The sequence below is a fragment of the Lithobates pipiens genome, unplaced genomic scaffold (genome assembly GCF_037356315.1).
Source record: "Lithobates pipiens isolate NorthernLeopardFrog02 unplaced genomic scaffold, aLitPip1_a1.2 Scaffold_8, whole genome shotgun sequence".
NCBI classification, from domain to species: Eukaryota; Metazoa; Chordata; class Amphibia; order Anura; family Ranidae; genus Lithobates; species Lithobates pipiens.
Genome location: NW_027507903.1, coordinates 545106453 through 545119688, shown reverse-complemented (window position 1 = coordinate 545119688; position 13236 = coordinate 545106453). Strand labels below are relative to the sequence as shown.

The 13236-nt window shown below is 39.6% G+C and overlaps 1 protein-coding gene across 2 annotated transcripts in view; it reads right to left on the bottom strand.

Annotated features, from left to right (window-relative positions):
- Positions 1-217: 217 nt before the first annotated feature.
- DPYSL2 (dihydropyrimidinase like 2) overlaps positions 218-13236 on the bottom strand; it is a 166363-nt gene continuing 153344 nt past the window's right edge. For both annotated transcript variants that reach the window (XM_077469770.1, XM_077469771.1), the window contains exons 9-14: positions 9704-9860; positions 8136-8277; positions 5856-6026; positions 5575-5754; positions 4245-4410; positions 218-1850 (exon numbers count right to left, since the gene is read on the bottom strand). In XM_077469770.1, coding sequence (XP_077325896.1) covers positions 1759-1850; positions 4245-4410; positions 5575-5754; positions 5856-6026; positions 8136-8277; positions 9704-9860 — 908 coding nt within the window. In that variant the 3' untranslated portion in view covers positions 218-1758. The remainder of the gene's footprint in view (positions 1851-4244; positions 4411-5574; positions 5755-5855; positions 6027-8135; positions 8278-9703; positions 9861-13236) is intronic.

Genomic DNA, 13236 nt, shown 5'->3' with positions numbered 1-13236 from the left:
AGCGAAATTAGAGACAAACCATCACTACAAGGCAGGTATGCTCTTTCTGTCATATCAGATACACACTCCCTAGCTAAACTGCAATGAGCCACAGCCACCAGCCAGAAATCTTCTTTCGTTATTTAAGAGATGACCATTGATTGGTTGTTATGGGTTTATGAACGATCCATATCATCACTGCCCTTTGCACTGTGAATAAAAAAGGCGTGACGCGGCATGAAAGCACAACATTTTATTAGTGGATCCTGTGATAAGAAATAAGAACACAGTGTTTACAGGGAAAAAAGACACAAGACTTATCTCTTTGCTATTTAAGACATCGGAGAGAGCACATTTTCATTCTAGACACATTTATTAGCATTAGCACAACATCTCCTGCACTCAGGAACACAACCACAAATCCCACAATGGGTTAAAAACTGGTTGAATGGAACATCTACCCTGCGATGTCAGCACCGGGATACCCTCGAACAACCCAACACCCACATCTGGCGTTGCCACCCAGGAGGTCCTTAGCGTCACTTCGCTTTAGTCTTACATTAAGGTGTTTATGCTATTGACTAGCTTACAACTGCTGATCAGTAATCAGAATAGGGAGACAAACATCCAGTATAAAGAATCTCCCAAAAAAAATGCAGAACGGCATTAGACGTTAAATAGATGGGGTGCTGAAAAAGTAATCTGACTGCACCTGTGTCTGAGTTATTTACCGTTACCAAAACGGCTAGGTATGAGATATATTGCAGCAAATAAAATGCAATTACTGGCTTGTAAACTGTTTTCAGATCAAAGAGTAATAAAAACCTTGACATAAAAACATCTCCTTTATATATCTAAAGGAGGACTCCAGACCGTGCATGAAAAATCTGTATTCCAGTACCTAGGTAAATAGCTATGTTTTTATGTCTGGTTTTTAGATGCACCATTTGAAAAACAAAGGAACTGCTAAAAAAAAAAAAAAATTGATAAGCTTCTAACAGTAGCAAAAGCCTGCCTGTGACATCGCCATGCTTCTGTGTGTTCTGAACACATTTAGCCACTGCATACTATGCCATGTGATCTTACAAGGGACACATCCACACATGCTTCTCATTGCAAATCTGTAATCATCATCTTGGAATTGACTTTGTAATTATCTGTACAGGTATCTCTGTAGCTTGCAATAAAAAAAAAAAAAAGGAGCAAATGCACATAATCTGATATACAAGTTTGCTAACCATGATTACCTTGACTGGAGTTCCCCTTTAATAATAAATGCAGTTATAGAGCTGTATTACCTAACTTCAACATATGCCTGAAGAACCTCTACAGCGTTAGAGTTGAGATGTTTCTGTTCATGTGACCTTTCACAATAACATGAAAGAATACCAGTGGGGGGTGAGATAAAGGGGGGATGAATGGGCACTAGGAAAACCAGATCTTGTGGGGCTGTCTAAATCATCCCAATTAAGTCCAGGAGAAAAATCTCTGTGTGTATATCAATATATTACTCCATATATTTATGTACACACATTCAAACATACAAACTGACACTTGCAGTGAACACACTTGCAAGTCACAAGTATAAGTAGATATGTACGAATGTCGCACTATGCGTGTGCGATGTCGCACTAGGAGTCTCCTGGACGGTTGGTTTCTGCTCCTATAAAAGTCACTGCCCCTGATACTATAAAAAAAATGCCAAGGATAGGTAAATCTGTTGGAGTAATTTTTCTTGGTAAAGGAATGGAATCCCGGGGCAGGAGAATTACTCTAGGTTTAACCTAGGCTGGTGATATTGGCACGGCCACCGGGAGGCGCCACAATGCGTTGAGTAGTGCGGCGAGGAACATTGTCGTCAACCTGTGCACCTGGAAGACAAAAAAGGTGAGGTTGTGCGATTTCATTATTTGATTTTTTTTTTAGGCACAGATTTGACCAAAGGCATAACAACCCCCAACAGCACAGTCTAATATGCAATCCTTACTTATTTACATAAGATATATACTTACCTTTTTTCAATGCAGTCTTCTGGTTCATGACAAAACCATTTTTTTCTTTTCTTTCCCAGTGGTGGTAGTGGGTGGTCCCTACTCCTGGGCAACACACATGTAGTAATAACTGCACTGTCCAGAGATACTGGGAACCCAGGCCATTTTAATGAGCTCCCTCTGGGTGGGTCTTTGTATCTACGGCCTCACAGGAAATAGGTTGGGTGTTGCTGGGCACCATTCAAACCAGAAGACTGGCCACATCTAGTGGCAGAGTAGACTTAGCGCCAGAGAGGAAGTGTATATATATATATATATATATATATATATATATATATACACACACACACACACATACATATATATATATATATATATATATATATATATATACATACACTTCCTCTCTGGCGCTAAGTCTTCTCTGCCACTAGATGTGGCCAGTCTTCTGGTTTGAATGGTGCCCAGCATTCCAGTCTCAGTCCGTAGGGTTTAATATTGAGTTGCCCACCCTTTGCAGCTATAACAGCTTAAACTCTTCTGGGAAGGCTGTCCACAAGGTTTAGGGATGTGTCTATGGGAACCCGTTGACCATTCATCCAGAAGTGCATTTGTGAGGTCAGGCACCGATGTGGATGAAAAGGCCTGGCTCGCAGTCTCCGCTCTAATTCATCCCAAAGGTGTTCAAGCGGTCTGAAGTGTAGGCCAGTCAAGTTCCTCCACCCCAAACTCGAGGGAGGGAGGTTTGGAAAGCCTGTGATCTCTGGGCTGAGCAGTCAGCAGACCTGAAGTCAGTAGGTCATAGAGGATCCAGGTCCTGTTGCTATGCACAGCAGTTGGGAAACTTGTTGAAGAACTCACAAGACACATGGGGGTTGCTTATTAAATGCAAATAAACTGCTCAGTTTGCAAGGGAATTTGCCTCAGAGCTTAGTGAACGAGGTGAATCTCTGCTGACTTTCAATTTTCCTTGCAAGTGATTGGTATTCTTTGTGAAATTTCACAACAGTTTGTATGCATGCACAATTTTTTACTTACAATTTCAAAGTCTATATAGTTGTGTTACAATTTCAAAGTCTATATAGTTGTGTTAAAATGTAAATGCAATGTAAATTGGTTATTATAACTGTAATCTTCTAATAAAATACATTGCAATGCAATGGTCACACTAATTCAAGAGATCATAGGTACCTTCATCCCTAATTGGAATGTGTAGAATGAATTGGGAAATACGGGATTTTATGGTGCCATAAATAGAACAACAAATTAAATAAAATTAACAATGTTTTATTAATAGAAAAATATAAGAAAGTAAACAAATGTTGACCCCCATGTGCAAAAAACTAAAAATTTCACAATACGACGACAAACAATAATACATATAGAGCTGATAAAGCTATAAAAATGCCTGTTGGCTCAACGTGTTTCGCTAATTGCTTATTCAGGAGCTGTGAGGCAATATATCAGCTACAAAAAAAAAGATATAAGATAACAAACAATGATTATTTCCTACATTTTAGAATGCTCCAATAAATTTAGATAAAGAGAGAATTACACTAACACAATTCATAATATATAGAGCATATAGCATCCTAATTAATGGGCCATGGCGATAATGGAGCTCACATGTAGTAATGTGCAATAGTGGTGAGATTCACCTGTCATATATATCATAAATAAATTGATCAAAATCCTGTTTATTCAAAGAAAAGGAGCAGAGAATCGGCTCTATATGTATTATTGTTTGTAATCGTATTGTGATGTTTTTTATTTTCGCAAATGAGAGCCAAGGTTTGTTTACTCACTTTTATATTTTTCTATTAATAAAACACTGTTAATTTTATTTAATTTGTTGTTCTATTTATGGCACCATAAAAATCCCAATTCTTTCTAAACATTCTTATAAAATACAATAGGGGAAACATGATGAAAAGGCATACAAATAGGGCAACCTCAGCATCACTTTAGCAATTCATTCTCCCAGCTGATTGCCAATAGCCAATCATGAGCTAGCCTCAGAAGGCTGCATATCTAAATGGATCTGGAATACAGCTTTTACATAACTCCATAAAGCTTAGTGTGGACAACTAAGCTCCAAGTAAGTCTCAGTATAGCAGATGTGTAAACTGGTCCCTATGGCATAAAGTCCTCTATCAAGGTTTTACAGATAAATACATCTATTAGTTCTAAACGGATGAAGTCATGTTATCAGTGACTCTTTGTATACCGAACCATATTGCTGCCTCAGTCTACAGTAAATTTAGGGGAACTTACCTGACAGACTGAATCCAGACTGGTGAAGGTTCCGTATTGGCTGTGCTGGTTGTTTGGCAGGAGATGTCTTGGCAGAGGATGCGGGTGTTACCGCTTTCGGAGTCACAGAGACTTCACAGACAGGACCGTCATACAGCCCTCGAGGAACCCCTCGCAGCTCAGCAAGCTGAAGGGAAATTAAGGTAACAAACCTATTAATTAAACTATATCAAATTATATATTTCAGTAATAGATAAAAACATGCCCCTCCTATCATTGGATGTCTACAAACAGCTGAATAAAAGCAATAACCATTCTTTGATTCTTATAAATATAAATAAAATAAAAAGTGGAGCAGGTGTCATTAGAAGCCAAGCTGGAAGTTATAACTGGCAACAGTTTTTTTTTTTTTTTAAGTTGTTATATATCTGACTCGTTGTGTTCTGGCTTATTACCTCTGAACACTTACACAAAATTGGAATTGAACATTTTTTTCATCACAAGGTCATGGAGAACACTCAAAATTTTGCATGAGGGAACACATGTATTAGCGCAAACGTTTTGATATGTTGAGGCATGCTGCGTTAAAGGCAGCTCATTAATAGTGAATGGACTCTCAATGTGCCTCAACACATGAAAAAAATGCCCCGACACTAGTTTTGAAAATGCAACACAACGCAGTGGTGTTTGTTGCTGTATATGGCCAATGTAAATGACTGCAAACAGCAGTTTACATATACCCCCCTGTGTTACTGCCATTCAAAAGTGAGAATTTGCCCTTGATCCCAGATATCATCTTCATTAACCCCTAGGCGTCAACAGTATGCAAATATGTGACCTCTTGGCGAATGGGCATTGGCGCCAAGCAGTTGCATATTTGCATACCAATTAGCAGACACAGCTGTGCCGAGAGTGCATGCCCTGCATGCTCCAGGCACAGTTACTGGCAGCTAACGGAAAAGCGATCAGGAGCTTTCCAATCATATGATCACTGTGACAGCTAATCACAGTGGTCACATGGTCATAAACCCCACCTTGCCTTCCAGCATCGGCAACCTCTTTAAGGGCCAGGAGGCACCAGCGTAAATGGATTAAAGCAGAATTAAACCCTTCTATCATTTTCAAGGAAGCTGCTATCTGCCACGGTGCTGCACATGTGATCAGCTATGACACCAGCCATTTAATGGTTTGACAGTTTGTTTGAGAGCACAAGCAAATATAACAATTATCATTCTCGGCGTGCTGTGAATGTAACTGTTTTTAGAAACTGTTAAATGTTTGCTTTAGTTCTGCTTTAATGTCATTATATGCATTTCCTGCTCTCTTGATGCTCTTAAAACAACAAACTCACCCTGCTTCGGGCTTTGATCCTTTTGTACACAAAGTCTGGGAAGGGTTTCCTAAGAATGTACCGTCCAGATCCCTCAGTAACGTGAAGGTTACCATCCTCAAGAACAATCTTTCCTTGGCTAATCACTACTAGGGGGCTCCCACGGCACTCCATCCCTTCAAAAACGTTGTACTCCACTGACTGCAATTTAGAAAATACAAGACAAGTTCACTTGTTAATTAATGCTATTTAAGCATTACTTGCACTTCCTTTCAATGTCCAAGCTGCTAAAATTGACATACACTGTTGTGCGTCTTGGCCGAGATTGTCCTTATATTGTCTGGATCCCAGATCACCAGATCAGCATCAGATCCCACGGCAATGCGTCCTTTCCGGGGATATAGGTTAAAGATTTTGGCAGCATTGGTGCTGGTGACAGCTACAAACTGGTTTTCATCCATCTTTCCTGACACCTAGGAGACATTAAACCAAGAAAAAAAAAAGTAAATCCAATCTTAGGTGAAGTATTATCTCTAGGAACATTAAACCCACAATTCCCCCACCTCTCTACATTCTGAAAACTAGTTTATGTTTTATGTTAACCCTTGGCCTAATCGCAAATATTCAAGCAACATTTTAGATCAAGGACGTTGTCTTGTTGATTTGATATACAGTATAAAAGATCCAAGACACTGTATTAAAAATCGTAATGCCACACTGTAAAGTGAGGTCTGGAGGTATGGACAAGCCTCGGGGCCAAGAATCAAATTGGCCTACCAACATCTACAAGCTAGAATGTCAAAAAGTACTCTACTAGAACACAAGTCTGGTAGTCTCGGGGCTGGATGGCATAACTGATAAAACACTAAATCCACTGTCACTTCTTTATTTCTGGTAAGGTACTACAAATGAGGAGGCCTATGGGGTAAAAGTATATCTGCTGCTAAAAGCTTCATCATATCATATCATAGGTAACCACTTAAAGACCGCCCTATAGCAGATATACGGCTACAGGGTGGCACTTCTGCATAGAATCATGTATGTATTTATATATATATATATATATATATATATATATATATATATATACACACACATACATATACACACATACATACATGTGATTCTGCACTTTCAACTAGGGTGTATGCATGAGTGACATTGGCCGGCCACTTCTGCTGTGATTGTCGGTGGATGTTCGCTGACACCTGCCGATCATCGGGGGGGGAGACACATAGCTGAGCCCTGCCTATGTAAACAAGGCAGATCTCCATTCTGGCTGGGGGGGGGAGTGATGGATTGTGTGTCACTTTCCTTAGTAAAAGCAGCACACAGTTTACATAAAAAAACTCGTTAGGCCCACCGTTAACCTGCTGATTGCCATAGATGTTTAACCCCTTCCCAGCCAGTGTCATCAGTATAGACAGTGCATATTTTTAGCATTGATTACTGTATTAGTGTCACTGGTCCCCAAAAAAGTGTCAAAGTTGTCAGTGTTCGAATGCATGCCACAATATTGCAATCCCGCAATAAGTGGATGATGGAGGCCATTACTAGTATATATAAAAAATAAATAAAAAAAATGAATTCCAGTATACCATAGTTTTTAGACGCTATAACTTTTACACAAACCAATCAATATACACTTATTGGGATTTTGTGTTACCAAAAATATGTAGCAGAATACATATTGGACTAAATTTATGAGAAATTCCATTTTGTCAATTTTTTTTGTATATGTTTTATAGCAGAATGTAGTTTTTTTGTTTGTTTATTTTTTTAAATTGTCTGTCTTTTTTTTTGCTTATAGTGCAAAAAATATAAAATGCAGCGGTGATCAAATACCACCAAAAGAAAGCTCTATTTTCTGGAAAAAATGTCAGATTTTATTTGGGTGTAGCATTACATGACCTCGCAATTGTCAGTTAAAGTAACGCAGTGACAAATAGCAAAAAATGGCCTGGTCAGGAAAGGGGTAAATCTTTCAGAGGTCAAGTGGTTAAAAATGTAGAAGACTTCTTAATTTAAATTATGGAAGTAGGGATTTTTAGGTCCTGTCCTCCAGATTTTTACTGATGTCCAGGTCTCCCGTGAAGAGGGAACACTGTTTTTGGAACAGAGGAATTGTAAAGAAATCAAAGACAGCAATAGGAACATAACAGAGGTTCCAACCTTACCCCATTAAATGAAACAACTGTGTTATTTGCTGCATGTGTCCCTACCGGAGTCATCTCCTTTCTCAAAGACTGTCTCTGAGAGGCAAAAATAGAAAAATACCCTTCCTAAAAGGCTATCAACAGCAATAAAATCTGGCCACGGTTTCTAAACTCTTTCCCACTTGCTTCAAGCAGAAAAAAAGAATGTCTGGAACTCTACGTGAATGGCTTATTCATTTTCCCAGTGAGATACTACACCTACCCCATTCCCCAGCTGCCTTCCCTTGCTACATGTGTGCACAGCTATGTAGATTTGTGCTCCCATTCAAAACAAGATAGACCCACTGCTCATACAATCATTTCTCCAATAAACCGCTGACCCACCCCCTCCCCCAAACCACTACTCTTCCCACTGTCTGTACCCACCACAGCTCGGTCCCACACGATGCTCATTCTCTCCTCCGCTCCATTGGTCCCTTCTGGAATTAGAGTGAAATTGTCTTTTCCAACAGCTTTCTGAGCTGTGTTAAAAGTGCAGTGTGCACTCCCACAAACCTGCAAGTCACCACTGAGAAATGGGGGGAACAAACATTAATCCCAAAAAAATAGCACCTTAACTTAAAAGACAGGATCCCCAGGCCCAGACACATAGCATATTTAGATCAAACATATAGCATGGAGTTTCCCCAGGCACAGAGCTTAGTACGGTACAACAGCATACCTGCCCAATAGTCCTACATAGGTTTACATTCTTAAATTTGACACCTGGTTACTAGCACCCAATTGTGTGGTTTCATTAAAAAGGGAGTGAGGTTTGGGAGTAGCTGTCATGATTAAGGTATGGGTAATGTATGTTAGGAGGGGAAGAACGTTTTACATGAAAATTGACAGATACAGTATGTAGGAGCCTTTCAATGAAATGCAAAATGTGCACATTTCAGAAACATGCAATTCCCATTCATCATCCCTTTTTATCATATACAAAGAGAAATTGAATCTACAGAGGCATATTTATAAAGGACCGGACTCTATATTCACTATACACTTATCAATACACAGTGCATTTAAAAGGTATTCATGCCCTTTACAAGCTGGCAAAGACATCCCCAAAAAGACTTGCAGCTGAAATTCCAGTGAAGGGTAGTTCTATTGACTGAATACAAATGCACGCCACACTTTTCAGATATTTAGTTGTAAAAAAAAAAATTGAAAACCATTTATCATTTTCCTTCTACTTCACAATTATGTGCCACTTTGTGTTGGTCTATCACATAAAATCCCAATAAAATAAATTTACGGTTTTGGTAGTAATATAACAAAATGTGGAAAATGCGGTATGAATACTTTTTCGAGGCACTGTATCACTGGCCAACATTCACTTTATTTATAAAGCCCATTCACTGAATATTCCCCAAAAATTTACCATGGGAAAAAATACATTCCCTGACATTTTCCAATATTTGTTCTTCCAAGGGGAAAGGTGCTTCCTGTACTATTCACTCCATTTATAAAAGGGTGAATGTTACAGTCCCTGCACATATGCCCTACATTAACGGGATACATTTTAACTTAAAATTCAAATGGATTACATAGTGAATCTTTACATTTTAGAATATAAATGTAATGGCTGCCTATGACGTAAAAAATAAAGTTTTAAAATATATCTTCCTCTTGCTGATATTGTGTAGAGCGCTCATGCCAAAATAATTTGCCAGTTGTTCAAAGCTGTCTGTACAGCATACTGTAAATGTGACATTCACCTGAGGTTCACCTGTTGTCACATTAGTTATTACAGTCATCCAATTTCAAATAGGTGAATGTGACTGGGGAATGTTCAGCATATTTTGGCGTGGCCACTGAATGCGCTATAAAACAGTGTACAGCGAATGTGCAGATGAATGTTGTATAAATATGCCCCTATGTATTTTATGCATACAAAACAGGTAGTTATATAAACCAAGCAGAGAAGATTTCTCATAGTACAGGGTACTCACCAGGCAAGCAGTGAGTTGAGGAAATCGGGGGTACTGGGGTCGGGGCTCAGAGGCGGAGATGTAACAAAAGCTGCTGCCTTTGCCCAGTTTTTGCTCCAGTAATGAGAGCCATCAGTGCCCAAACTTGCCGTGACTGGCTCTCCATACACTACAGCTCCTGTAAAGACAAAAGTTGAAGCATTGAGCGTACATGACCAACACCAAGTACACATGGCAACAACAAGGGGCAAGCCAAAAGAGGGCATTGCCTTTAAGTATATGTGAACCCTTACCTTGTAAAAAGCCTATTTAAAACAGAAATGAAAAGGAAAGTGTGTGCACATATATGTGTGTATATATATCTATCTCTATATATCTATCTCTATATATGTATGTATATAGATATATATATATCTGACCTGTGCTGCCTCCCCATCCTCCCCCAGCACAGCCAATCACGGGAAAGATTGGTGTACTGCTGTTCCTCCACCTACACCTCTCTAAGCGCCCGATGCAGCTGAAAACAGAGGGTATGTGATCATTTATAAAAAAAAATATTTATAGTTATTAATTATATATATATATATATATATATATATATATATATATATATATATATATATATATATATATATATATATATATATATATATATATATATATATATATACACATATACATATACATATACATACACACACAAACATACAGGAATACTCCACCTTTAAGTACAAAATGGGGTTTATTTATTATAGCTGGAAAGTGCCGTGCAAAATCAGGCTCCCTTCTGCATAGAAACCAATGAGCTTCTAACTCCAGCTTGTTCAATTAAGCTTTGGTAATAAAACCTGGAAGATCATTGGTTTCTACGCAGCAGTGAGCCTGATTTTGCACTTTCCAGCTTTAGTAAATAAACCCCATTGTGTACTTAAAAGGTGTGTGTATATATATATATATATATATATATATATATATATATATATATATATATATATATATATATATATATATATATATATATATATAAAATAAATAATTATAAATATATTTCATACCCTGTTTTCAGCTGCATCGGGCGCTTAAGAGAGGTGTAGGTGGAGGAACAGCAGTACACCAATCTTTCCCGTTATTGGCTGCACCGGGGGAAGATGGGGGGGCAGCACAAATCAGATCATTAGAAGACAGGGAAAACTGATCACGCTGGGAAGGATGAGTGTAGCGTGGTAAGTTTAGAATAGGAAAGCAGGGGAACTGGCAGGATTACTGGATTTTTCACACAAAGGAAGCAATACATAGGTAACAGGATATTTTTTTACCATGGTACAACAAACACATATCAGGAATATGAAATGCTGGGGTAGCATCTTTTTTAATGTTTATAGATTTCTAACACATGCAAGAGCCAGAGCTTGGTTTTTTGAAAATGTTCCAATTCAGCAGCAGAATTCAAATGATGAAGGGATGCCAAAACCAAAATTTAAAAAACAAGGGGCTGCCACCTATAAGACCCTGATAAGTATGAGTGGGTGAGAATGGCAGGCATAAACACAGTCTAATCGCATGCCATGTAAATACTGACCTTCAGAATTTGGATAGAAACCTAAAGCGCTCTGATGGCACACATTTTTCTGGTGGTAACGCATTTGCTACAAGCTTCCAATCATGTAGGGGGAACTAAATACACAGGGACCTCTCCCACACAGGATTGGATGTTTGAGCCGAAGTTGACTTCATCTCCCTTTTTAGTATCCTTATATATAAATCAAAATCACATTACATAGATTGCAGCACAAATGTTGATGCACAAATAAAACGTAACCAGCTTCCCAACAGTGGATTCATAGCACCATGAGCCCAGGGCTCTGTTCAGTTCATGGACCCTTTGCCAGTTTAACCTCCCTGGCGGTATGATTCAGTCTGGAATTAGGTGCTGAAAGCGGTACAATTATTTTGCACGGAAATCTGGCTTTTATTTTGTAGTCCTGTAATTCTTAGGAATAACGCTCTTAAATCTGTTCAAACAAGAGTCTAGCAGACATCCCGGGTATGATAAAGTTTATAATATAATAAAGAATAATAAAAATTATTCAATAATGTAAAAAAATCCTAAAACACTGAAAAATTTACACTTTTTGGTTGCTATGGACAATCTCCAAATTCCAGGCAGTAAAAAACAGTATTTATAATATAAAAGTGCATGCAGGGCATTGCACAGACCACTAGGGACAAAGGGGGTGTGTCTTTTTTAATACAGCACTGTAATCTGTAAGATTGCAGTGCTGTGTGTGTTTTGTGTGTTTTTACTTTTTTGAATTTGCCGCCGTTCTCTGCTCCCGTGCGCCGTAACATCGCAGGGAACGGAGCGCGGCGGCATTCGGCACTGTGAATCGAGCGCAGGACGGCTCGATCACACAGCGCGGCGGACATCGCTGGATCCAGGGGACAAGGTGAGTAACTCTCCCTGTGTCCTCCCCTGCATCGAGCGAAGCCATCCCGAGTCTGGCTCGGGGTTACCGCTCCTGTCAGTATATTCCTACCCTGAGCCAGACTCGGGATTACCGCTAGGAGGGTTAATGGGATCATGCATAAGGCGTCAGTGTACACAGACATTTGTGTTTTGTTCTGGTTGGCACTTGTGAAATATTTCTTCAGGATTCGGAATATGGTGTGAAGTCATCCACTTTTTGCCCAGAACTCTGAGAATATTGAGAAGCCACATCTCACAGGAAGATGATCCCGCACTGTGCTGCATGTCTTCTCATGAGATTTGGACTACTCAGCATTCCCAGGGATCTTGACGGCAGCCAGATTGCCTCACCCCCTGAACTACAGAACTTGGGGAAAGGTGAATATATTTCTAACTATATTACCCCCATGCTTATTTTTTTCAGTGTCTAGAAAGAAAACGACCGTTGGTCACCATCCAAGGAATAAAAAAGTGTGTAGAGTTATTTTGATGAGTACTGAAGTCCAGAATACTTTTTAGGATCCCTATGGGTCCCCTCTATCTGTCCGATATTCTAATCTGCCACTGGCTCTGGGGCAGCACAGTGGTTTAGTAGTTAGCACTTTTGCCTTGCAGCACTGGGGTTCATCAGTTTGCACCCCAATCATGACACTAGCTGCATTGAGTTTGCATGTTCTGCCTGTGTTTTCATGGGAAAAGTCATGCCGGTAGGTTAACTGTCTAAATTGGCCTGTGTACAGTATGCATATTGTATGCTCCTTAACCACTTGCGGACCGCCCACCATACACATACTGTGGCAGGGTGGCTGTTTTGTGCCAGATCATGCACCTACTACGTGAACTGACACTTCTGGGTCTGAGGCGTGCACTGCCGGCGACCCACTCCCACTATTATCACACACAGTGGAAGCCCAGTGACGGGTACCACGGACTCAATGTCCGCCTGCACGCAGCAATTATAAAGTACATAGGCAGAAAGGCGATCTGCTTATGTAAACAATGTGATTGCCATTCTGCCGGTAGGGAAGGTATGGATCCAAAGCAGGAACATGGATCAATGCATTCCTCTAGTCAGAGCACCTCCCAC